This window comes from Rhamphochromis sp. 'chilingali' (genome assembly GCF_963969265.1).
Source record: "Rhamphochromis sp. 'chilingali' genome assembly, chromosome: 16".
NCBI lineage: Eukaryota > Metazoa > Chordata > Actinopteri > Cichliformes > Cichlidae > Rhamphochromis > Rhamphochromis sp. 'chilingali'.
Genome location: NC_137943.1, coordinates 20,170,996 through 20,198,180, shown reverse-complemented (window position 1 = coordinate 20,198,180; position 27,185 = coordinate 20,170,996). Strand labels below are relative to the sequence as shown.

Genomic DNA, 27,185 nt, shown 5'->3' with positions numbered 1-27,185 from the left:
TTATGCAGGTAACTCTTTGGCTTAGAATGTTTGGACTCACTCTGTGGCTGGCACTGCTATTTGCCTTGCATCTTTTCATCCGAGCAATTTGTGTTATAAGGGCGATGACACAAGAACAAGCCTCCTGCAGGGCTTTCCTTTTTGGCAAAAGTCTACTTAATAATAACTGCATTACACAACAGGGCACCAAGTGTGTCTTATTAAACAGCGAGGCCATTTCTCACAATCAGAATGTGAAAAATGTAAACATTTACAGCAATATCTCTGCATTTTACTTCCTTTATTTCATTAATTTAATCTTTATTGACTGTTATGCAAGTTCAGGGTGAGCAGAAGCACAAATATCCACCTATAGTACACAAATAAAGATTAAGAGGAATAGAAACTCAGTGTATAACACTACCCATGACCTTTTTTCAGTTTGAATAAAGCCATTTTCTGGAATTAGTTAAATATTAACTTTAAATTGTTTCACAGTACTGCATAAGTTGAACTGATTAGATAAATCCCCTCGCTGAATTCCTTCATTTCTCACTCCAAATGATCTGCAAGAGTCTCAGAGAGCTGCCCCACTGCAATTGGAGCTACCGTGAATATTAGAATAGTCAAGCTCTATGTATAAAACCTTCTGAATTATTGATTTTCATTTTTACTTGCAAGATTAGGATCTAATTTTTTGCTTCCAGCTATGTTTCACCCACATCAGTAAGAAGTTCTTGTGGTCTAAACCGTAGGGTTTAGATCTAAAACCACGTAGCTATAAAACTATTTCAGAGCTTGCACAGGAATGCTGATCAATTTGTTGACAAGACAAGATGGAGCCACTTTTAAATGAGCACTATAAAACATTTTCTAGCAATGCACCATGCACACTGTAATGAAGTTATATTAATATTGATCACATAATATACCCATTGTTTTACATACTGCAGATAGCAGCTGTGCTGTGGAGTCATAACATCCTGCTAGCTAAATGCAGGGAAGCTTTCATACTTATTAGCTAAATAATTTCAGTCACTGATTTCCTGCATATTTTTGCAGAAATATTTTATATTTCTGCATACACAGTATAAATAGATATTGTGTAATTTAGTAAGTTCAAATGTCAAAATGCATGAAGCAATGATAAATTTGTGTTAAGTCTGAGTGTGAAGTGCCAGTCACACCCCTCATTCAACCTTCATTCACGATGTGGTGTGACATAAAACCATTGTGGTCACGTATAAGCCAAATACGTCATACTGAACTTTGTCTTTGTTTCTATCTTAGCTGGTTATCTGTGTTCTGACCTGGCATCTCCTCTGTGAAAAATAAATACACACCATGATTCAGTATCTTATTGATCCACCTTCAGCAGAAATAACTTTGAGTAATCATTTTCTATATAACTTTATCAGACTCTCACACTGACACTGAGGGTTTTTGTAGGTATTCATTTATGCACAGCTATCTTAAGATCCCAGCACAGTGTTTTATTCAGGTTGAGGTCTGGATTTTAATAATGGAACATCTTGATTCTTTTTCTGTTTTTTCCCCACCCATCAATAAGGTGTTTGTGCTGATAGGCTGTGTTTGGTTTTCTCCAAACATGGCGCTGTGCATTAAGGCCAAACATCTCATTTCGGTCTTGTCTCTTCTGTTGAAAGAACATTATTCCCGAAATCTCATGGTTTGTTCAGATACAACTTTGCAAATTTAAGCTTTATTGCTATGTTGTATTTAGAGAGAAGAAGCTTAACATTTAACTTGCTGATTCGGGTTTGTAGAGTCTGAAATGTAGGTCTTGGGTTTTTGAAGCATTGTACAGTCTGAGTGTTATGGTCCCTCAGTCCTCCCTGGCTTTCTGTCTCTCTCCCTTGGTTTTCTCTAGTCTCTTCTTTATCTGTCCTCATTTGTTTCTGTCTGTGTTGTGGATGGGACTCATTGCGGGTTTCTTGCTTTGGCCAATCACATCTGTGACGATGATCTCATGAAGCAGCTACTACTTAAGGTAGTGGTTAAGGGTCATTGTTTGCTAGATTGTTGAACTACCTAGTTAGGTCTTTGCTCTTGAGTCTCTGGCTACTGTGGATCCTCTGTACAGACTCCTGGATTCCTTTCGCTGGAGTGTGGTGATCCTAACTCTGAGATTAAGAGTGTATTGCCTGTAAATGTTGGATGAATGGATTCCCCTCCTTCCTGGACCCCCCTGAAGGGCTATTCCACTTCTGCATTGTGTAAATATCTATCCAATATAAATAAACGCATTTAACTGTGATCTTCCAAGTCCTGTGCCTGAGTCCAACCTGCCTGTTAGCCTTGACTGACCTTACTGTGATGTCAACTTCAGGGAACAGTGCAGCATTGTTAAAGCACACTTGAATGCTAAAACCTTTGCTTTTATAAAAGTTCTCACAGTTGCTGATAATTGGATAATGAAGTTGATTTCATTAGCAGCACTTGGCTGATACTTGCCCTCTAGTCACCCTAATTCCAATGAAAGCAGTTACATTGAACAGAACCACACACACACAAAAACAGAACAAAAAAAAGTTATGAATTGATTTTTATGTCATTGAGTCAAATATTTGGTTCCCTGCAACCAAGCCAGAGACAGATTGACTGTCTGCCTGATCTCAACTCATTAGGTGTATAAACCAAAGCTGTCCACAGAATCACTTTCTTCCATTGCAACCTCTCCACCACTATGGGCAAGATGAAAATCCTATTAACCCTCCTGCCATCCTTTAAAAAACTCACACCCATCACCCTAGGGACCATTCTCAGCCACGCCATAAAAAGACCATATATCCATATTTTATTCCACTTTAAATTAGCCAACCTTGTAAAACTACTTCTCCCTGAAATATTCATGTAAAGTTTTAATTATATTTTCGTTGTTTTAACCCTTCAAATCCCAGTGTTATTACATGAGCGCCCTGTGTTATAAGCCCCAAAAACCAAAAAACGAAACTAAATATTTCCACAAAAAACCAGTTGAAGTAATATGTGATTGTCATTATAAGTAGGCCTTTAGATGGACCAAAGATTGGCACCAACATACATTTTGACCTGCCATAATTTTTTTTGCATTTTTTTTGCAATTTAAAAATTAAAACTTCAAGGCCCTGAGTCTTCATTGACATCCAAGAAAAGAAGAAAAAATAAAATCATATGATGATAATTTGGGGTTGAAAAATAGCGTTTATAATGGAAGTCAATGGGCAGAAAATGGTCCCCAGGGTGATGGGTGTGGGGATTTCTGCTGCTCAGCCATTTTAGGCTGATTTAAGGAATTCACACTGGAATATTAACATTGACAGGTAAAAACTATCCTGTGGCAAGTTTGGTTATATTCCACTGAACACAGTGGAAATGGCAGCCATTTAACACATAGCAGTGGCACAAAAAGGTCCCAAGAAGGCAGGAAGGTTAAAGGATGTCAGGGACAAGATTGTAGACCTGCACAATGCTGGAATAGCTATGAGACAATCATCAGGAAACTCGGAGAGAAGGTGACACTGTTGGTGTGATTATTCAGAAAGAAGAAATATAAAATAACCATCAAACAACCTCAGTCTGGAGCTCCATGCAAGATCTTGCCTCATGAGGGGTGAGTGTGATCATAAGAAAGTTAGTGGATTAGCTCAAAACTAAATGGGAGAAGCTTGTTGATTATCTGAAGGCAGTTGGGACCACAGTCACCAAGAACATACTGATAACACACCTAATTGCAATAGATTGAAATCTTGCAGCACTCCTGCTCAAGAAATCTACACGCCTGCTTTAACTTTGCCAGTGAACATCTAAATGACTCAGAGAAAGTGCTGCGGTCAGATGAAACCAAAATCTAGCTGCTGTGTTTGGAGAAAGACAAATGACTCAAAGTACAGTCAAGCACAGAGGCATAAACATTATGTTTTGGGGCTGTTTTTCTGTTTAGGGTACAGGATGACTTCACAGTATTGAGGGGCCAGTGAATGGGGTCATGTACCATAAAATCTTGGACAAGAACCTTTTCCCCTCATCCAGAATACTAAAGATGGATTGTGGATGATCATCCAGCATGACAATGACCCAAAACATACCACGGATGGAATAAAGGAGTGTCTAAATAATAAAAACATTAAGGTCATGGAATAGCCTAGGTAGTCTCTAAACCTCATAGTGTTAGGGATGGCTGTGTGGCAGGCAGGGTGGACCCAAATGTAGGACTCAAAACACATGAATGAGCTTTATTGCTAAGCCTCAGGGGAAAAACTTGGAATACGAATACAAACTAAGAAACAATGGAACTTCGCATTGAAATACTAAACTACACTATGGGCAAAGAGAGACCGAGACAGTCTATACACAGATTGATGAGGGATCATAGACTAAAGAGACAGAGGAAGCAAAACTGAACAAAATGCACAGGACAAGGGACCACCAAAATAAAACAGGAAGGAACAAACACCGAGACCAAGATAAAGACACACAAGCTTCACATAGAGAGAGAAAACAAAACACAGAGAGAAGACCAAGGGAACAGAAAGGGAACACAAACGGAGATAAACAACCTCTAATCAATTGAAGGCACAGAACATAATCATAATTCTATAACACAAAGCCAGGATGTCAACAACACTAAATAGAGAAGTGTAATACAAAAATAATCAAAACTACAAAACCCTTAAACCTCGCCAAAACTCAAAACGACCATGACACATAGAGATGGTTTGACATCACACTGAAATGAATACAAATAACATCACAGACATCATGACTCTTTCACGTGAATTTCTATAGAGAAGAGAGGGAATTTGAATGCACAGCTTAATGAGTTATTAGTATGCACATGACTTGACATCATTTCATGAGCTAATTGAAGTAATTGCTGGAGAAAGACGTGACTCTCATTTAAGTTTGGACCTTCTTGGGTGCCATCCAAACACATCAGTTTTAACTACCATCTAAGGATGTAACCAGTGGAGCGAAGACATCGTCTGGCCTTGCTGAGCATGTGCCTCGCAGAGATTTAAGATAGTTCAGCTTGGACCAGCACAATGACCTTGCTGGATATTTTGGAGGATTCTTTTTTTTTATTCCAGTGCAAGTTTCTAGTTATAAAAACCATTTCAAACACAGTAATTAACACCAATGAATGAAGGTCATAATTTTAATAGAGTTTATTTATAACAACAAAAAAATCCTAACTTGGTATTGAATTGTTTTGCCAGTCAGCACATTTGGGCTACAAGAAGAAGCTTTCTAATGAGTATTTCTATAAAAAATATAAATGTATTTAAAATCCTGGTTTCATGTTGCAGCACATAAATCTGTCTGTTTTCTTATAGCATGTGGTGACACCTAATGTAACACACTTTAATTTGAGAAAACGTCAAGATGATTCTGTAATATGTAGGAGCAATAATCTATAAAAGCATGCAGTAGGCACAATGGCAGAATGGTTAGCACTGTTGCCTCGCAGGACGAAGGTCCTGGGTTTGAATCAATCATCTGGCCTGGGCGTTTCTGTGTGGAGTTTTCATGTTCTCCCTATTTTTGTGTGGAATCTCTGTATACTCCCTCTTCCTCTTACAGTACAAAAATGCAGTTAGGTAACTGGTTATTCTAAATGGCCAACAGTTGTGAATAGTTGTCTGTCTCTCTATGCTAGCCCTACAACAGCAACCTGTCCCGGGTGTGCCCTCTCTCTTGCCCTATGGCAGCTGGGATAGGCTCCTGCCACTCTGAACTGGAAGCAGAACAAAATGGATTGATGATTTTATGGTTGTTGTAATGCTTTTAAAAAGTTTTTACTAACAAAATTAATTTCTGTAAATCTGAGAAACTTGTGTGTTTGTACATTACTGTAACCCAAACTTCTGTTTGGCATTTTCAAAAGGCCTGGGATCATGTGCTTTTATTTGTTTTATTTGGACATTGATATTTACCTTAGAATAATAATATAAAACAATGTAAAAATGATGTCTATGCTCATTTTTAATGTTTTTCAATTTTAGCAAATAACCAGACTTGGTTTAGGTGGGTTAAGTCATTCCCATATAAAAAAAAAATCTCTATTGTCAAAACTTGTAATGTTAAACAGTACAAATAACTGTGTCTCATTTACACTGGAGAAATTCTGCTCACCATTAAAGTGTATAGTCATTATCTGAGGTTATGATGGTCTGCAGGGAGAAAACCTGATTTAAACTGAAGCACTGTGTGGCAGTGTGAAAGGTGATAACATGTTTTCAACATATTGTTTGGTTGAAAAAAAGTCCTGTGATATGGCGACCCCTAGTGGGCGTTTGTCTTAAAAACGTCACAGAGATTACAGAGTTTATTCTTCAAAATTAGAATTTATACATTTAAAAAAAATGTAACAGAAATGATGCAGCGCAGTTTGGTTGGAGGTGCCTGTATCAGATTTTTTTTAATGCATACTGTCAACCAATTTCAATAAACCTTTGCTTATATTGTGGATCACTGACTGTTAGCATGAAACAAGGACTACTGTTAGCTGAATAACTCAAATATCTTTGTGAAATGAACAGAAATTGTGTACTTATATAAGGCTTTCATCTCATCATCATTGGAGAGTAAAAATGTTAAACATTGCATAACTAATATGTCTTCTTTTTATTATGGTTGTTTTAAAAATAAAAGAAATTGGGTAAAGATAGAAAATGCGATGAATCATCACAGACTGCTGTCCACAGAGTGCGATCAGCAGATACGCAATCAAGGAAAAAACGATTTGACTAAGTCCGTTCCTTTGCTTTTTCTTTTCCCGCTTCTTAAAGGCGCATAAAAACAAGCTGTGTTTACTGTATTATTTATTGATTTTCTGATTATGTTCAGATGTTATGTAAGACGGTGTTCTATAAAGTCTTATCTTCCATCAGAGTTGGTGATAAACTTAATCCCCAAACTACCTTTTCTTTGCAGCAGTATCATGCACACACTGCAGCCTTAACCACACCCCTTCTCATGTTGCAGCAGATTGGGGTTTTTTTCCTCGTTTTTTCCCAGAATACACCTGGAAAAGTGCAGTGACGAATGCATACTGATGGAAAATTTAGCAGTAGGTTGAGAGCATACTTTTTAAAACTATTCAGTAAAAATGCACATTTTGGTTTATTCATTCGTTCATTTTATTAATTCCATATAAATATAGAAATATATACCTAACTTGAAATTTTGAGACAATAAATTACATTTTTGACTCGCCTCTGCCTGACAATTATTTATTTATTGAATTATTTATTTATTTAAGTGGTGGAAACAAGTAAAATGTTGCATTAAAAACAGCACAATAAAGTAATTAAATAGTAAAACTGTATTTATAAAACTTATTAAAAAAGTTATAAAACTTTTTTCTTTAAAACTTTTGATAGCATGATTTTACAACAAAAAAGACAGCATGGTAAGCCAAACATAAGTAAATACACAAAAGAAATTAAGCAAAAGTTCCTCATCATTTCAAATTTAAATATGAAAAAATTAAACTTTGAAAATTATAGAAAAAATACACAAGAAGTACTGTGATAAGGCCAGTGAATAAGTTACTTTAAGAAAAAGTTTATCTTTGTGCTGAAAATACTACTGTGGTGATAATAAAATGTTCAGTTTTAGTATAAATTTGTCAAAGGTAATAGTAATAATAATAATTATTATTAATTTATTATTTAAAAAGAGTCGGTCCTCAGTCTGAAACAGGAGTTACTCGGCTTGTGACTGAACTCTGAATGCTTTGAGTCGTAACGGATGAACGAGTCGTTCGCGGACTTCCCATCCGCAGATGACAACAACAAAACAAGCACAGCTACTAGAGAGGGTGTTAGCGTAGGTAGCCACCTGAGATAAACAACTAGTGGTTTAGTCCGTGTGCTACACCATTACGGCTGGAGTTTGCCAAATTAGAACGTTATTATACTGAAGCATGCTTACTTTGTGGAACTAATTATGACTGTCAGTTATTCTACTCTGGTTTAGTATACCCAACATTAGCTGAGGGGCTTGCTAAGCTAGCTCTATGTATGCCAATCCAAAACGGGTTAGCTAGCTAGCTAGAGTGCTAGCTTTTTAGCTAGCCAGCTCGCCAAGGCGAAGCCAAGAGCGAGAAGAGGGAGATGAGCAAAGTGAGGTAAGACTAAAGACATCGTTTATTTTAAAAATCCGACATGATATCTCATTCTCATAAATTATAAATCCAAACTAATGATTGTAACTCCTCTAGTTTATGGTTCTAAATTTGTCGACGTTAGTGTTGACTATCCTGCGCTAGCTCGTTTTAGCTAATAGCCAGTTAGTCAACGGGTTATTATTGACTAGCTAGCCTGCTAGCAGCTGTTGGTGACCACTTCTTCGGTGTTTATGATGACGGACTGGAGGCCTGGAGGTTATTAACAGCGGTTGAGTGTTTTCAGTAGACATAAAAATGGCAAACATGAACCCCGGTACCGGAGTATGCCTAAAGGATTGGAGGCCCCGCAGATATACAAACCGTTAACGTTGTTAAAGACAATTAACAGACAAGCAATTCAGAAAGCAGTGTGGCTTTTAAGTTGTTTATCGTTGTAACGGCTAACATAGCGCTAACTGTTTTGTTCTATCTTCAACTTTAATTAGCGCAGCCCATTTTGCTATATTAATTTCAGAATAAACGCAAACCCGTGTGAAGAATCTACTACTTCAGGTAGTTTCAAAAGACAGATTGTGTCTTTGGTTAGAATAATATGTTGGGTCACTATCTGGTTACCAAACAACTAGCTAATAGCCCAGCCTACCGTGTAGTGACTCAGCTACCAGGCTAATTATTCGGTAGGAAACAATGCACGGGCTGTCTTTGGAAAAGTAAAATGTAGTTATATTGCCTTTTTGTTGTTGAGTTAATTTAAATGACTGTACTGCATAAGCACACTCTATAGACTCTGTAAAGTATATTGTTATAACTACTTATAACATGCGGTGTAACAGTATAATATCAGTATAATATAAATATTACTCAAGTAGTTTTGTGCTCTGAATAAATGGCACCATTACTTGTCTTCAGAATAGAATAGAATAGCCCTTTGTTGTCATTGTACATGCACAACAAAATTATGGGTGCTCCACACCAACTTTGCAGGGATAAAATATTAATGGTAAGACAGCAGGAATAAATAATAAACAGGAGAAATAAATACAATCAAGAGGAATATATAATTCAATTTAATGATTTCAGGGATGTTTTTATTGTCTGTTCTCAACTACATTTTTTGCGTTATTGTGTAATTTTGCAGGGTTGTGGTGAGTGACTAAATGAACAAGACAGGCAAGAGGGAAAAACTCTGGGAGATCAAACATGAAGTTGTATGTGTTCCAGGTCAACAATGGCAGCACACTGACATTTGATACTGACCTTGCTGTCCAAACGTAAGAAGCTGGCATTGTAATATTAATCTGAAACAGTGGTCAGTACGCCTTGCTTAGTGTGACCTAAAAAGTGTTTTCCCTCTTCTCAGTGTACAGGAGCTCAAACATGCCATCCAAGCCAAATATAAAATTGCAATTCCACATCAAGTCCTCGTTGTTAATGGAGGAGAATGTATGGCTGCAGAGAGACGGGTCTGCAGCTACAGTGCTGGCACTGTGAGTTTTTCAGTTTGTTAGGTGTTGATTTTATTTCCTTGAATATATATAATGCTCTAAACACTGTTATTTTTATCTATAGGAAACCAACCCTATATTCCTGTTCAACAAAGAGATGATCTTGTCTGACCGGGATCCAACGATCCCCAAAACCACCTTCTCAATTGAGAGTGAGATTCAGGTCAAGGTGGAGGAGTCTCTTTTGATGCCAGCTGTCTTTCACACTGTTGCCTCTCGAACACAACTTGCTCTGGTAGTTAACAACATTTTTTTAAACCTTGGCCTGAAAAAAGTTTTTGAATGTATTTGCCATGAAATGTTTTTCAACTGAATTTCTTTACAAGAAATAATAACTAATCAATCATCTGTAGAATACTCTGAAAATGTTCTAATGTTGAGTTAAATATTTGTTAATCCCTCCAGGAAATGTTTGAAGTTGCCAACAAACTTTGCTCTTTCTGTGAACGTTTGGTTCATGATGAACACCTTCAACACCAAGGCTGGGCTGCTATAATGGCGAATCTGGATGACTGCACCCTATCTTATCAGAAGTTGCTTATAAAATTCAACACAGCTTATACAAATTATCAGCATGATCTGGAGGAAATCAAAGTGAAACTTACAAAGTAAGTGTTACTGTGTAACTGTGTAATGTAAGTAAGTGTTGGTTTGCTGATCTTTTTCAATAAGTTTAAACCTAAAATGCAAAATATTGTGTTTTTATTGGTAAATAAGTCTACAGAGAATATGCTAGAGGAACCATTTTAAATAATGTAGTTATAATGTTATTTTTTTAAAACAAATAAAATAGTAAAGAAATTGAACCAGTCTCAACTCACAAGAAGGTTGATTCTGATCATCTGGATGTAGTGTTTTCAGTCGGAGAAATGTTTCGTCACTCATACAAGTGCCTTCTTCAGTCTCAGCTGACTGCAGGTTTCTCCAACCTTATAAACAGTAAATTTGCACAAAGACTGAAACTAGAATCAACCTTTTAGGATTTACTTACCTGGATGAGCATGCATCAAGACAAGTCTCAACTCATCTTTTGTTATAATTGCAGGTTAGGGACAGCAGTTTCAGTAATGGCCAAGATACCTCTGCTGGAATGTTTAACACGTCAGAGTTACAGAGAGAGCATGGAGAAGTCCAGCTCAACCCCTGCAAAGGATTCAGATGAGACGGAAGAAGAAAAATCGACTGACTCTGTGCTCTGCACAACTGAAACACAGATGCCCTCTAAGTCATCAGCATCCTTCTCCGCTTCAGGGACAGCCACTTGTGAGCCAGCTGAGGACCAGGAATCAAATGAAATGACTGACAGTGGTGGCCTGAGAGCTGCACTATTAGATGATGACACACCAGAGCTCACCAACCCGTCCGTGTTCAATGTTACATTATTAGATTGGATCAACGTCCAGGACAGGCCCAATGATGTGGAATCGGTTGTAAGGAAATGTTTTGACTCCATCAATAGGGTAAGTCATTGATCTATTTTTAAAAAGGTCTTGGTGGATTTTTAAATGTGCTGTGTTAAATTGGAATAAGAGGTTTGACTTTGATTTTGTGTCTTTCAGCTTGACCCGCGGACCATTCAGCCTTTCCTAACAGAATGTCATGACACAATTTCCAAGCTAGATAATCAAAACATGAAATCCATCAAAGGGCTTGAAGACAGGTTGTATGCTCTAGACCAAATGCTTGCAAGCTGCAAGAAGTTGGTGAATGAACAGAAAGAACTTGCTCAGGTATGCAAAGAAAAGCAGTATTAAATAGTTTTCTCTGCTTTTTGTTGTGTTATGAATTGTGCTCACATGTTTTTGCTTCCAGGGATTTTTGGCCAATCAGAAGCGGGCTGAAAACCTGAAGGATACATCTGTTCTGCCTGATTTGTGTATGAGTCACACCAACCAGCTGATGATCATGCTGAACAACCACAGAAAGCTGCTGGAAATTAAAAAGAAGTGCACCACTGCCAAACAAGAGCTAGCAAACAACCTTCAAGTCAGACTTAAGTAAAACCGGAAACCATTTCTTTTTCCATATTAATTGCTGATCCTGACTAGGGCTGTGCGATATGACCAAAATCTCATATAAGACATCTATCGTCTGATAACAACATAAATTACAAAAATTTTACATTTTCTGTAAATTCTGTGAATCTCGGGCAGCTCGACTTCCGTGAAGTGTTTCCAGCTGGGTGTCGCGTACCTGGAGTCAGGTGTTTTAATTTTAGACATAAGTTGTAGCGGCTGCCGTTTTCTTTGTGAGTGTTTATTACACAGCATGCTGCGGGGAAAAGCCTGCTCTAACGTTTGAGTCTAAGGTTTATTTTTTTAGCACCTGACGGCTCTTTTTTTACTTCTCATCTGTGAATACTCTGCATACTCTTTCACGTGATTCAGTTTATTTTGAAAAGTCTCAACAGGAGCTTGAGCTTTATTGTGAAAGGTTGTGGAAAATAAACAAGCGGACACGCGATGGTTTTACTGTTGTTGTTGCTAATGACAGCGCATAAAAACAGGCACTTGTCCGTCTGTAGTGTGGTTATATTAAATATAAGAGAAAGAGAGAACTTTAAGAAATTAATATAGCCACTACAGTGACCATCAAAATAATGAAAAAATATTGCAGTAAACAGTTTATTTTGTGACACCATGAAACAAACAATAGCATAAAATGAAATGATAGACGTTTTAATATCGTCATCCGATATATATCGTTATATCGTACAGCCCTAATCCTATGTTTAATAAATTGTACCTTGCTGTATTTAATATATGTTTAAAAAAATGTGATTATGAGAATTATGTTTTCAAATTCTAATGATTGGAATAATTTTAGATGGTGCTGCTACGTGATGCTTCATGCAGACCAGGATGCAGAGAAGCTTCAGGCTCTATTCAGACTTCTAACTGAGCTAATGGAAAGAGTGAGGGTGGTGGAGGCCCTCAGTACCGTGCCCCAGATGTACTGCTTGGCAGTCGTAGAGGTAGTCAGGAGAAAAATGTTCATGCGCCACTACAGAGAGGTCAGTACTGTTATTAGAAACTAATCATGCATTCAGATGTAGCAATTTAACAAAAACAGTCATCTCAATAAGATTTACAGAAATGACAATGTACAGTATGAAATCATATAATGAAAAATAGTATAAAGTACATAAAACCATATATATAGCCTAAAGAAAGGGTTTCTTTTAAGAAGATTCTGTGTGGGTTCCATCTGGGTATTTACACTTCCTAAAAAGTTATCTCTTTATATTAATTGGTTATTCAAAATTATAAAGATGTGAATGGTGGTCTGTCACTGTGTGTTAGCCCTGCAATGGACTGATGACCCAATCCTGAATTAAATAAGATGAGGGAAATGAATGGATGGATGGTCTTTGGGGGTTTTGTTGTGAGAATTCAGCTCTGTTTCAAGTGTGTAAGAAATAACATTATCAACACAAAGTTGCAACCATTAGGAAGCCTGTGCTAACAGGGGGAATTAAGTTACTGTAATCAGCTATGAAGTGTCTAGATGTGTCCAATTTTCTAACATCTGGCCATTTGTGGTGTGCTGTGTTGGCAGCAGCAGAAAAGAAAATAATGCCTAATTTGTGATATGTTATGACAGCTAAAGGTGTGTGACTTGTGTCTAAGCAATGTACGGTCTATGGTAAAGGTGCAAAAAGGGTGCTTAGCTCTGAGAAGGTTTGACTAATAAGACAGATTTTTGATGATTTTGATGAAACTTTCCTTTATTTGAGCTTAATTTTTTGGTCTTTATTATTTCACAGTCACAAGAAAGAATAGAAGTTAACACTTTGTGTTTTGGGAATTGCTTGAAAGATGGCTCCTCTGATTGATGTAGTTTTTGGCAAAAAATGTAACTGCTCGTTTTGACGGACGCTGCATACATATTGGCTTTTTTTGAAGAGTGCCTGCAAGCCTTCCATTAAGTTATGTCTAAATGCTCAAATCTAAATAACATTAAAACGATGTTAAGGAATGTAATCTTCTTGTGAAAATGTTTTTGAAACATAATTATTAATTTATTGCATAATCTTAATTAAATTTTTCTTAAATCTTTTCAGTGGGCCAATGCACTTGTCAAGGATGGAAAACAACTTTATGAGGCAGAGAAATTTAAACGGGAATCCTTTGGGAAACTCTTTCGTAAGTGTTTTTGAGAAACTCTGATTAAATAACACACCAATTCCACGTAAGAACAGAATTTTGACCCAGTTACTGTTTTATTTATTATTTAGGAAAGTCTTTTCTCCGAAATCGGTTGTTTAGAGGACTTGATTCATGGCCTCCAACATCATTTTGTGTAAGTTTGATTGAATTATCGTGTGTATCACTTTTTCTTTGTTAGCACTATTGTTTCACACTGTTTGACAGTCTATTTTTTTCATGGTTCTTAATTGGCTATAGACACGAAGGCCAAGAAGGTTTGATGATGAACTTCCAGACATCTCACTTGAGGACCTGCAGTACTTGAAATCTTGTTGTCCTGTTGAGGTGCAGCCTTTCCTCATGTAAGTCACTGTCTTGAATCATTAGTGGTTTTAAATATCATTAAATGGGGTTTTTTGAGAAAAAATGGAAAAACTATTCGTTAACTACCAATAGTTAACATAACTGAATTTATGGTTTGTTATCAAAATAAGCTGTTTAGTGTTCAACCAGGTCCCTGGCACTGTTTGTTGGTTTATTTAAATGCATTTATCTTTGGTTTATTTAAATAAATAAAACAATAAAGATATAAAAAGCTTTAGATATGTAAGAAACTGAATAATGAATAAATCATGGGACATGTTGTGGTTGGTCTTACTTGGGGACCAAGTATGTCATAGTTGGAGTTGTTTATAGTTCTTTATGATGGAGATTATGTGAATAATCTGAATATAGTCTGAATGTGGTCTTACAACATTTTATGCAGATTGCACTTTGAAATGCAGGCTCTCTAACGCTGTAGAGCAAAATATTTCAGTTTAAACTAGATATTAAAAAGTTAATTTAAAAAGTCAGACTATAATTAAGTGCTAATAACCAGAATCATTATAACTTGGTAAGACTATAAAGTAAAGGTCCGATATGATCATCTATAAGTAAACGATCTAAAGTATTGTTTGAGCTTTATTTTTATTTTCAGTTGCCGTCAGTTGCATTTGTCACTGCAGTGATGCATAGTTTCATGTATCACATAGTTCACAGTTTTAATTCTACTGAATTAAGGCTTTGCTCTTTATTTACCCATTACTGTGGTGATCATGGTCTCAGAACTCTGTTAATTATGCCTTTTCTTTTTCATTCGCCATGTACTCTCTTAACTAAAAGGGAACATACTTGGAGTTGATCAGCCAAACTTTGTTAACAACTGTTTAATCCTTGATTAAGTTAATCAATTCAAGAAATAAGTTTCAGCTTTAGACTCAGTTTGCTTTCTTGAACAGATTCTTGGTGTGAAAAGTGGCCTAAATTTATTCTGTTATCTCTTAATTGCATCAAATTGAAGACCTTCTAAGCAATCTTTTTAAACTGAAGAAATTCACAACATAGTTTTTACCAATATGTCCGTGTTTGTTTAGTTTAAAAAAATCTTTTTCTGCAGGCTTCCCACAGTGTGCAACTTTGAGCCCTTAAATCACCACATAGAGACACTTCACCAGCTGGTCCAAGCTGCGCAGAGCGTGGACGAGATGTCACAGACGATTACTGACCTGCTAAGTGAACAAAGGGTAATGATTTACCTTGGTTATATTACACATATATGTATTTACTGTCCTAGTCTGAAATGAACACATAACTTAGAACAACTATCAAAAAGCAAACAATACTGAGGTATAACTTTAGGTCAAGCATTTTCTAATTTTTTTCTTTCTTTTTTTGTAATACTGTTTAATTTCTCTTTTCGTATTAAGATTAAACTCCAACTTGAAGAATATATTTATTTATTCTTGGGTGTTTTGTTTTTTTCTCCCTAGGCATCTTGTAGTCAGAGTGCCCACAGATCAACTACATTGTCTCCTCAGTCTGAAATGCCTGCTACCACAACAGCGGTGTCGCCCAAAACTCCTTCCTCTCTCAGCCTTCAGGGCCCCAGCTGCCAACCCCTTCATGTTCCTGTCCCAGCTCCTCTAGAGGACTTATCGCCAGACAGCATTGATGCACAAACATTTGACTTTGAAACCATTGGCCATCCAAACATGGATCCAGTCCTACAGCAGGGATCCCTTGATTTAGATTCTCTGGCAGAAAGCCCTGAATCAGACTTCATGTCTGCTGTAAACGAGTTTGTGATTGAAGAGAACTTGACCTCTCCAAACCCTATCAGTGATCCTACTAGCCCTGAAATGATGGTGGAATCTTTGTATTCTTCAGTCATTAACGCTATTGATAACAAGCGAATGCAAGATACCACAATACTAGAGAGAGAGAACTCAAAGATCGCTGTTCTTCAGCAAGTTATTGAGAGGTATCGAAGTGCTGCAGAGGAGTCCCATTCCAGCTTAAGAAATGTAAAGGATGACCTGTGTCATTTACGAGGTCTAGTATTAAAAGAACAACATGACTTTGGCTTTGTTCTGCGTAGTATGAGCACAGAGGTGCACAATATTGTGGATAGCATCTGTCAGACCCATGAACAAGCGTTGAAGGAGCAGCATCAAAGTGAGCTTCTGGCCATACGGCAGGACTTTGAGAAGGAGGTAAAGACACTAACCAAGGAAAACCAAGTAAACCAGAATATTGTTAGAGATGTTCAGCGTGCAATGCTGGAGCTCGAAGGGCTTATGGAGCGCAAGGAGAAGGAACTGACTCAGCTTGAGAATGAGAGAGAGCGATGGATTCAAACGGATGGTATTCAGACTGATAAGATCACCAACCTGGAGCAGATTATCAGTGATCAAGCTGAAGAAAATAAGAAGCTTGCAGCCTCAAGAGACTCTTTGGCCACTCAGCTTGAGAATCTGCACTTTGAGATTGAACGCAGTCAGCAGAAGATCCGACAGGAGCTGGAAGTTGTTGCACAGACCAATTTAAAAGAGTTGGAGGACAGAATGAAGCATGAACACAAGGCAGAAATGGAGACACTGACCAAGGGTAACCACGAGGCTCTGGAAAATCTTGCTGTTGAAAATAGTGTTAAGTTAAGCGAGGCAGCTGATCACCATGCCACTGCTATAAAAGAGAAGGACAGTCAGGTCAAGGACTTGGAGGCTCGGATAGCTGAGCTTGCAGAACTCCGCTGCAAGTTAGAGGTGGAGTTAGCCCTCAAAGAATCAGAGACAGAAGAGTTAAAGCGCTTGTTTGAAGACTCCAGGATACAGCAGGAAGAGGCTGTCAAATCCCAAATAGAGGCGGAGACCAAAGTTCTTGGTGAAGAACTGGCAGTTGTCAAAAAAGAGCTTCAGCTAAAGAATGAAGAGTATGAAGTGGACCTAGCAGAGCTCAGGACTCTCATGAGGATTGAGAAGGACCACTGCATCTCAGAGCTTGTTGACAGACACGAAGAGGAGACTATTTTGTTGAGCAACAAGCTCTCTTCCCTGCAGCAGCAAGCCCAGGAGGCTGAGAGGAACCACGCTGAGCAGCATCGGAAACTTAAAGAGGAATTAGATCAGCAACTGGCTGCTGTCTGTGAAGAAAAAGAAAAGCAACTGAATAGTTTCCAAGAACAGGAGCAGGAGTTGAGGACTGTTATCAGCAGTTTGCAGCAAGAAAATGACCTGCTTTCGCAAAAAGTAGAGCAGGACAGACTTGCATTTGAGAAACATTTAGAGAAAGAAAAGGCCACTGAGGCTGCAGCACCAGATGTCTTTAAAGACTTAGAGCAGAAAGAGGAGATGGAGAAGAGACTCTTAGGCAAGATTAGACAACTTGAAAATGAGCTTCATGAGGTCCGGTCCTCAAAAAGGTAAATGTTTAATCCAAAACAAGTTTGCTCTTCATGTTTCTTCACATTATTTTCACAGTTACAGGTTCATCACTTGGCTGATTAATGTTTTTGTTAGAGGTATTATGATTTTGCATTTTCTGTAAGTTGTTTTTAGTTTTAAATTTGGGTTTTCAGTTTAGTTTCCACAGTTTCCTGTGCTTAGGTTAGTTTAACATTCCTTTTAGTATTAACTTTAATATTATTATTATTATTATTATTATTATTATTATTATTATTATTATTACATGGGTCGTTTTTTCAGAATTTAAGATGTAATAAGTTAGGAAAAGTACAGTAATAAAGTGTAATATTGAGGCCATACATCGTAGCTTCTGGATTTCTATTATCTATTTTTATTTCAGTTAAAGTGTTTTTCATGGTTAGTTTTAAGTAGTTTAAGTTGATAACTTTGTTTGCTATGTGCCTTTCAGTGATGAAGGGTTGTCCCTGCATGCTGACGGACGTGCAGATGCTGGAGCACCTCTGTCTCTAGACTCAGCACTACAAGAGCGTCTGCAACAGGAAAGGGCCTCTCTGCAGGCACAGATGGAGCTCATGGAGAAAAAGAAGAATGAGGAGATACAGAACATCAAAACATCACTTATTGCAGAGCAACAGGTTTGTATTTGCTCTTGTTAGCTTATTTTAGGGTTCTGCTTTTGTTGATATTTGTCTTTTGTTGATATTTGAGTGCGGACCTATGCTAACATACTTGTGTGCAGTCTTCCAAAAACCCAACCGCATGTGACTGAACGTGGATGATGCTGTGCATAGGTTGAATGCCTGCTGGTTGAAAACAAGCTGGAATAGAAAAGAGAGCAACAGCGGAGTTCATAATAAACGGGGGAACTGTGGGGGAAAAAAACCATCAAAGATCATCACGCACCGACAGTCACTGCATTGGACACAGCAGAATTTATGTAACACAATTCAGCTCTCTTGTATTTTCTAACTTTGCTCCTCTCTATGTGGTCTTTAAGTCTGACGTTATTAGGCGTTTCTGGGTCCAAACTCGTCAGTGATTAAAGTCAAACAAACACTGCGGCATCACTAAGAGATGAAAAACTGTCTAAATTATTTCATCTGTAATAAAATGATTAGTGTGGCTGCTCTACCAGGTGTAACAATTAAGTTTAACATCCAGGCATCCATAAAAACAGAATTTCTGAAATTTAATGGAGTTAGAAGTTAGCAGGGAGTTAGCTCGCTAGTTTCCATTTAAATATAATATACCAGGTTCTGACTGAGAGATTTCTGAAACAAATTAAGATGTACAGCTCTGCTATCACTTCTGACATAAATGAAGACAGAAAACTAAACAGCAGTGATGTTTGTAGTGTTACTGAAGTTGAACTAGCTTGTATATAATGATGTGCTACGTGAATGCTAGCAACACAGCTATGTTAGCATAATATAAACACAGTGAATCCAGAGGATGAATGCTAACTTTTTTCCAGTCGATAAAAATTAACGCAATGGTTAGGGACAAATGTGATTGCATGGCAGGATGCTGTCAGAAGAACAACTGAGATAATCCATCCACAATATGAGGTTGGTTAATAATATACTGCTGTATGAGCTGGGCAGTAGTTACATTGTATGATTTTAAAAACTGAGCGTTAAAATGAATAGTGGTAATAAAACCTGAGAGAGAGGCCGACAGTGATCACTGCCCTTTTTTTAGGGGCTTGTCCAGATTAAATAGAAAAAGATACAAGGAATTAAAACATGTTAAAAACGCAACAGCCTTAATAAACGCAGAGTAGTTTGGACCTAGAAGCAGGGTTCATACGTCATCACTTAAAGACCAGATAGTTGGCTAAAGACCAGATAGTTGGCTGAAGACCAACAAGAGCATTACCAAGAGTAGCCCACAGACCGCTTGTTTGTGACACTGCCCCCAGGTGACAGCAAACAGCTATAACATGTAGCAAACAATCTGCAAAACTGTTCATAGACTCTGTGTATGTCGATGAATGGGAATAGTAGTAGTAGCACTAACGTGTTTCCTTGGCCATAGGAGAGTGAATGCAATTAGCAGTGGCCATCTTCATTTAGTCAGTCATAAAGTGTGTTGTAAATGGAAAAAGCTGTTTGTGAAGGGGATAAGACCTAAACTAACTCAGCTGGAAGCAGCATACACACAGGAAGAAACTAGCGGCAATTTGATTACCAGAGACTTGCAGCACTGACAGGCTAAATAACCTTTAGCTGTGCAAAGAGGGGTGGATGCCTATTTAAACTACTGTCAGTTTTGAGGAGAGCAATTATTGCTGCAAACAGTGGGAGCAAAGAGATACCATTGACTGACATGACAGTGCGGGGGATGTATAAGAGGGTTACCAGTGAACCTTAGCCTAAAATGTCCACTATAGTGTCCAGCTGTCAGCTACAAGCGATGCACGGTGACCCAATTTCTTTATATATGCACAACGCTTCTTGTTTGGCAGCAAAGATTTTAGCATGGCAGGCTGCCATGGAGAAATATTAGCAGTAGAAAAAGTGCTTGTCAGTATAGCGTTATGGTAGTGTGAAATATTTTAAATACAGTTCATCCTCCCTATAGACAAAAGCCTTCAACATGCCATCAAAAGTTTCAGTGTTGACCTTACAACCCTTGTGTACTGAGTATTCAGTACTTAAGGGTCAGATCTCATCCATTTTATAAAACCTACCTTTAGTTTTCTGTCTTTTTTCTCACCTTCCTAAGTAAAAGTAGGGATGACTAATACATTGGCAACTGGATGAATGACACCGTTTACATATTACAGGTCATAAAATATTTTTCAGGATCACCTAGGGAACCAGAGTCTGGATTTTCCTCTAGGGACCATCTAGCTACAATGCTATGGACGATGAGCAGATCGCTTCATATGTGGACAGACATTTATTTTACTGTGCTATAGATTTTGTATTATTTCATTTACTGTTTACGAAAAAAAAATTGAGGACATCGCACCTTACTTTGCTACATCTCCCTTTGTAGTTGAACCTGATGAGACTTGCAACAAACAGAATTGTTAGGAGCACATACAGTTTGATTTCTTTTGTTATTTATTGTCTGGTGTAATACATGGATGTACGATACAAAAATATCAAAATACTAGGAGTAAAAGCTAACAAAACAACTGTAACTCCCATGGCTGCATGCTGATCTGTGTCCTCAGAAATTGGCAATTAAAAATGAAATAATTAATGCTTTGATATAAATGCTCTGTTCTCACTAAAATGGTTGTTAAGCTTGTCAAAATTTTTAAAATGTTAATAATAATAATTATTAATCTTTTTATCCAGACAAATTTCAACACAGTTCTAACACGAGAGAAAATGAAAAAGGAGCAGATCATCAGTGATCTCACGGAGAAGTTGCATAAAGTTACCCAGCAGCAGGAGAAAGATAAAGGTGAGTGTGTACTGTCCACATTGAACACTGTTTTTCTTACAGTTTTGGAAATGAGACATCATGGTAGCACCTCATGAATATTCATTACTTGTCCTGTTCGCTTGTTCTCACTGCCATAATATTCATTTTTAGGCTTTTGTCAAAAATAATGTTATTTTGTGTTTGTCAGTGGTTTTTATTTATACTTTTATTCCAGCTCTGATAGAGAAACTGTCTGAGGACCGGGCTAGTGTGATGCAGGAAAAGAAACATTTGGAAGAGGAGCTCAACCGTTTCCGCAGCACTGCACTGGTGTCCTCTGCCTTCTTCAACCCTAACCCCTCAGCTCAAGATGCCTCAGAAGCTGGAGCAGCAGCAGCTAGAGCTCTGCCCGTTGCTGGGGCTTGTTCTTCTGAGCCCCTCACTGAAACTGATAGATTGGCCTCTGTGGCAGCCATTCGAGATGACGAACATGTTGATTCAGCAGTGGAAGCCAGCATGGTGACCGTCCAGTAAGCATCTACTCTAAAATAAACATTGTGTTTAGAGTCTGAAATACGTCCACGTGATTATGTGCCTGACACTATTACTGTTCATGGGGAAAGAAAAATCAGAGCAGCACACATTAGCAGCACGGTTAGGACAGGTATCCTAACCTCACCTGGTTAACAACTATGTGGGCTGCATTTGGACAATGTGTTTATCCTTACTCCACACTTTATATTTCAAACAACATTTGCAAAATACGTAAGAAACCTTCTCACCTGCGCATGATCTTGTAGCCACAGTTTATAGAGAGGTCCATGTAAAAGGAATGCACAGAATTTTGGTTATTCTATACATAATAGTTTTTGTGGAATCTGTGATGCACAATGTAATGTAAGTCCAAAAGTTTGGATAAACCATCACTGGTTAAAATTTTAACAGTATATCCCCTTCAAGGTCATCTCCTGGCGTAGTGATGCATAGCTTGCAGCTCCTGCTTCACTGAGATTGCTCCCTGGATGGCCGTTCTGACCACTTTTATGTGTGCATTTTTTATTTCATCATTGAGCTCACATTTACTTTGAAAGCAGACAGTAACGTCTGCATCAAACTGGCCATACCTCACAAGGCTCATTACTATTAATGACAACCGGTGCTCAAATGACATGATAGATGAATCTGCACTATCTAAACTCAAAGTCCATAAAGTCAGGGGAATGACAGTATTCACAAGAATGTACACAGTAAAATCCTCCCATATTGTCAGGCGCAGTTGATCAGAGTAGCTCCTACAATGAACAATCCCTACAGGTGCAAGAGGGCAGGGAACAATGTAGAGCTTCACAAAAGGGCCGTAATGGAACTTGAGGACAGTTTTTGCCTTTTTATAGGTTGGGTAGTGGGATCTCTTTGACTGCACCTTGGATTAAGATTTTAGTTACAGTTTAAGTTGGACAAGGAAACTACGAGAATCTGAGTGTGTTCATTTCTGTGCATTCGCAGTGCTGCAGTACATGGATTTTATTGCGCCAACATGTTAATCTCAAACAAATTCATAGTGAAACCTAAAAAGGTTTCCTTCATAGACAGTAAGTTTTGTTTAGATGCCGTCAAATCGATTGCGAGCAAGAGAAACAGACTTTTGTGTTGTGTTTCGAGAGCCAACTGTATAAACTAGCCAAAAATGGACGAACAGAAGAGACATTTGACAGTCCAAGGAAGGGAGGCTAGGAACCGAGAGTGTAAGTTAAAATAAATAAATAATTTTTTAAATTCTTAATATTAAGAAGCGCCAAGTGGTCACAAGTCAAAAAATGTTATGATTTATTTATTTAGTTTTACCTTTTGTATACTGCATCTTGTTAATTTTTGTTGTTGTTGTTTTTGTAGTGATACTATGATGTCAGAGGAGAAACAGCGGATAATCTTACTTGAGAGGGTAATTAGACATGCTGCATCTTTGTCATTGCATCTGACTGGATAAGAGTTTGTTTGTGTAGGCATGTCTGACTAATTCATTTAATATATGTTGCAGACTTTGCACATGAAGGAAGAAGAAAACAAGCGTCTCAGTCAAAGACTGGTCAGTTTATCATTTTCATTATAGGCTATGAAACAATTTCTCCACCAGGTGGCACTAGCATCAAAGAGTAGAATCCTGACCCAGGAGGCCAGCGAGCTCAGTGAATAAAAATGAGTCTTTAGGAAGAGGATCATTGAAATGTACAAGGGGTGAATTTTAGTGAAGCACAAACTTGTATACTAATACAAATGTCAAAAATGTACTTTTCTGGTGTGAAAAGATTTAGTCAATACTAATATTGCATAACTCGAAGACTGGTATAGTTTAGATTATGATATAATTCTGTCAGGTGGTAAAAGTATAAGAGTTCAAAGCCTATGTCACAGACAAATGATTTAATAATCCCCAGTGGAAGTCAGTTCTTGTTAATATTATTAATTTTGCTTTGATAACGTGAGTAATGTTGCCCTTCTCTTCTGTGTAGATGTCTCAGAGCATGTCGTCTGTGTCATCACGGCATTCAGACAAAATCGCCATCAGAGAGTAAGTGAATTTAAAAAAACGAAACACACAGGGCCTTAACATGTCCTTGCTGATGTGTGTGTGGTTTTTCTGTCATTATTGTGTACATTATTATGTATGTAGGTATAATTATACACATATGATTACCGTTAATGTATTTTCTTTTGTGTTTTCATTTTGCAATTCGGTTTCATCATCATTTGGTCTCTTTATTGGTCTTTTTTTATGTTTCAGTTTCCAGGTAGGCGATTTGGTTCTAATCATCTTGGATGAAAGGCATGACAACTACGTGCTCTTCACAGTTGGTCCCACCCTCTACTTCCTCCATTCTGAGTCTCTTACTGCACTGGACCTCAAACCAGGTCAGCTTCATCAAACCCTTTTGAGTTTAGCGTTGTGTCATTGAAATTTATTTTACACATTTCTTTTTTAATAATAAAATAAAAAGGCACGACTGATTGTTTTCTGATTTTATATTTATTTATATATATATATATATATATTAATCAAACATGAGAGCTTTGTGTGTTGTGTGTACATGGGTGCTAAAATAAAATGTAGTTTAATCTTTGTTCTTGCTACTGATGCTTGTTGGCTTTATTTTACACATAGAATTGGTGAACATTTTCTTAAGTTTATTTAACGATGCGATTTGTTTTCTTGTTTAGCATCAGGGACCTCAAGACGGCCGTGGGTGCTTGGAAAGGTGATGGAGAAGGAGTATTGCCAGGCAAAAAAGGTACTTAAGTACTAAAAATACTTTGTTTACATATTCGATTAACATTTAACCCTGTTTTACTTACAGTTTCAACTGTAGGCCTATAAGTGTCTCTTTTTTTTTTATATATATTTTTTTTAAATCAGAGTTGGATTTTTTTTAAAGTCATGTCAGTAATGTTCTTACAATTAAGTACAAAGTTTGAACCTTCATTGTTTCTTGTAATGATCTCTCTCTCCTTCTCTTCCTCTCCTTTTTCAGGCCCAAAACAGATTCAAGGTTCCTTTAGGAACCAAGTTCTACAGAGTGAAAGCTGTTCCATGGAATAGAAAAGTATAATAGCCAAGTAATGAGCTAAAATGTATATTTATATAGTTTAATTTTTGAACAGAAACATCACATAATAACTCATAACTTGAAAATCGAAAGACCTAAAAAATGGAAAGAATTAAGATCGCCATCATATGGTTTTGCATTTTATTTTAAAATCCCACCTGCTATCACTTTTTTTGTTCTTTTAAACCCAGATTTGTTATTGTGGACCAAATGCTATTAAACTTATTAGGGCAATGCCCTATACACTGTGGCATAATGCCATCTGACCTGTATGTAAACTTAAACGAAATTTGGATGTTCAATATTAGTTCTCATTATCAGCATTTGTCCTTTTGTGGAAAATACTGTCATTATCAGCATAATTAAATGAAAAATATACATTTATTATAAATGTTTATGGAGGAATGTTCATGGCATGCATATTGATATATTTTCTTTGATTTACTTATCCAGATAAATGTTGTAGTTGGAAATGTAGTTAATGCTGTTTGTTACTCACAAAACAGTATGGCCCTGTGTCAATACTGAAATGTACATTATGACTGACTAATGGAAACAGTCGTCTTTGCAATCCTTGAAATGCACTTTCAAAACAATGCTTTTGTTGATTTGAAAAGGGAAGTTAATTGAGCTGTCAGAACTAAGTAAATATATCAGCACAAACTTCTCACTATCATAGAATATTGATATGTAGAAAGGAATACTTTGTGACTGTGTTTCATTATCGGGAGACATTGTATATTACCCATCAAATCACATGTAACAATAAATTACTGTATTGTAAAAGCTAGAGTTTTGAAACAATAAAGGACTGATCCCAAATGGATTCAATAGTTTTTTTTCTTTCCTCTGATGCAGAAATGTAACAAATACTTATGTCCTCATTAATATTACAGGTGAGATATTTTATGTTTCATTGGGGAGGAGAAAGCCGACAATTATTATTTTTCACTGACACGTCATTCTAACCATTTTGTATAAAACAAAAACAGCAGAAGCTTTTAAGGCATATATAGTAAATGGCACCTATAATGATGATTTTTAAAATTTTCCTGGGGGAAATTCAGGAGTCAATGTGGAATAGCATAGTATAGTGTATTCATTTGATTTAGCATTTTTGCTTTTGTGGAAACATTAATGTTGGCACGGTGCTGCAGGAAACAGACTTCAAAAAGGCTTCAAATCGGGGCCCAAGAACGATGCGGCCCTCATGGAGAAGGAAGCCCACCAACATCACTTTCCCAGTTCACAGCGGGGAGCATAGCAGCTCTCCGCCGAGCACTCTCTACCATGTGGGTCTAGGGGTGTTTTAACAATGTTTAGCTCTATTTTCTCCATTTAGCATAAGCCTGTTGTCACATTTGGATGGCTCCTTCATAAATTGATGGTGTGATTCCTACAATTTCGGGACAGGCCTGAATGACAAAATATGCAACACAACATTCGATACCGAGGTGCCTGGCAAGCACCAACCATGTGCACTGGACAGGCTCTTAGTGTAAATGTTTACAACCCCCCACTGAGCTCAGTGCTGCTGGGAGTCACTCTCATCAGGCTGAATGGGATTTAACACTGCCATGTGTAGTCTCAAGCTAGTCTAGTCTCAAGACTTTTTTTCGTAACATTTTTGAGTTCTTATCTTTAGTAATGAATGTGAAATTTGGCTGCATGCTTAGTAAGTCATAGTGTAGTGTCTGTATTTAAATGTCACCAGTTTAATTTATTTATATCTTTAACACGCACACACATACATAATGAGCTTTAATGAAATGACAATTAGCAAAAATTATGTAGACTACATCTGATATATATATATATATATATATATATATATATATATATATATATATATATATATATCTTTATATATATATCTTTATATATATACGTATATATACGTATGTGTGTATATATGATCAACCAGGTCATTTAAATTTAATTTGATTGAATATGAAAATCTGATTTCATAATAAAAGGATTTAAATAGAAATTACTGTAGTCTGAGTTAATCAGGTAGTTCCTTCTGCAGTTTGGACAGTTACACTTTAAAAACCAATTTTAATCGAGAGGTATAACAATGAGAAAAAAATTTCTTCCAACTTGCACTTGGTTATTTAAGAAAAATAAAATTGCAAGACTTGATATTTCTTTCACATCTTTGTTAGTAAACACTGAAACTAGGTTACTGTATACGGAACATTGTAAAGAACACTAGGAAAACAGTCCCCTTGCAAAACATTAGGAACAGACTATAGCTTTTCATGCACAGGCTGAAATTGTATTTCATTTATAACTAGCATGAAAAAGTAAAAAACTTGTTAATATTCTGAAGCACTCGGAAGATTCATTACAAATATACTCAGGTAATTGTGTAAGGACAGGTATATTAATGCAGCGCTCTAATGCCATCAGCTAAAAGTCAAAGACACATTATAAATGCCTTTGTTTGCATGTCAACATATGCCAGAGGCACTAAATGAAGGTTTAGATGAGTAAATGTGAAATATCAAAATGATGTCAAAGACGACTCACAAATAATGTCTTACAGTCTGAGATCTTGCGCTTTGTTGCTGATATATTCTGTATTTGAAGATAATACACAAGTTGTATTTGATTTTCCAATATCTCTGACAATATACTAGATAGATGGTGCTGCAAATAAACAAGCATTATTTGTAGAGTAAATATAT

General features: G+C 37.1%; 1 protein-coding gene across 1 annotated transcript; it reads left to right on the top strand.

The window, feature by feature from the left end:
* The first annotated feature begins 7,768 nt into the window (after nucleotides 1–7,768).
* rb1cc1 (RB1-inducible coiled-coil 1) lies at nucleotides 7,769–25,315 on the top strand. The gene is made up of 23 exons (XM_080861207.1): nucleotides 7,769–8,113; nucleotides 9,252–9,384; nucleotides 9,474–9,600; nucleotides 9,683–9,853; nucleotides 10,024–10,226; nucleotides 10,664–11,078; nucleotides 11,178–11,348; nucleotides 11,431–11,615; nucleotides 12,445–12,631; nucleotides 13,682–13,763; nucleotides 13,856–13,920; nucleotides 14,025–14,128; nucleotides 15,205–15,331; nucleotides 15,578–17,508; nucleotides 17,961–18,147; nucleotides 20,824–20,932; nucleotides 21,129–21,423; nucleotides 22,787–22,835; nucleotides 22,932–22,979; nucleotides 23,404–23,462; nucleotides 23,676–23,803; nucleotides 24,110–24,180; nucleotides 24,421–25,315. Exons 2-23 carry the CDS (start codon nucleotides 9,314–9,316, stop codon nucleotides 24,496–24,498), a joined length of 4,863 nt encoding a protein of 1,620 aa, XP_080717333.1. The 5' UTR covers nucleotides 7,769–8,113; nucleotides 9,252–9,313; the 3' UTR covers nucleotides 24,499–25,315.
* Nucleotides 25,316–27,185: the final 1,870 nt, after the last annotated feature.

Excerpts from the sequence above, each read along its gene's own strand:
- rb1cc1 (XM_080861207.1), top strand. The coding sequence starts at position 9,314 with ATGAAGTTGTATGTGTTCCAGGTCAACAATGGCAGCACACTGACATTT. Across the intron at positions 22,836-22,931 it reads GGATAATCTTACTTGAGAGG|ACTTTGCACATGAAGGAAGA; the intron begins GTAATTAGACAT and ends TATATGTTGCAG. Across the intron at positions 23,463-23,675 it reads GACAAAATCGCCATCAGAGA|TTTCCAGGTAGGCGATTTGG; the intron begins GTAAGTGAATTT and ends TTTATGTTTCAG.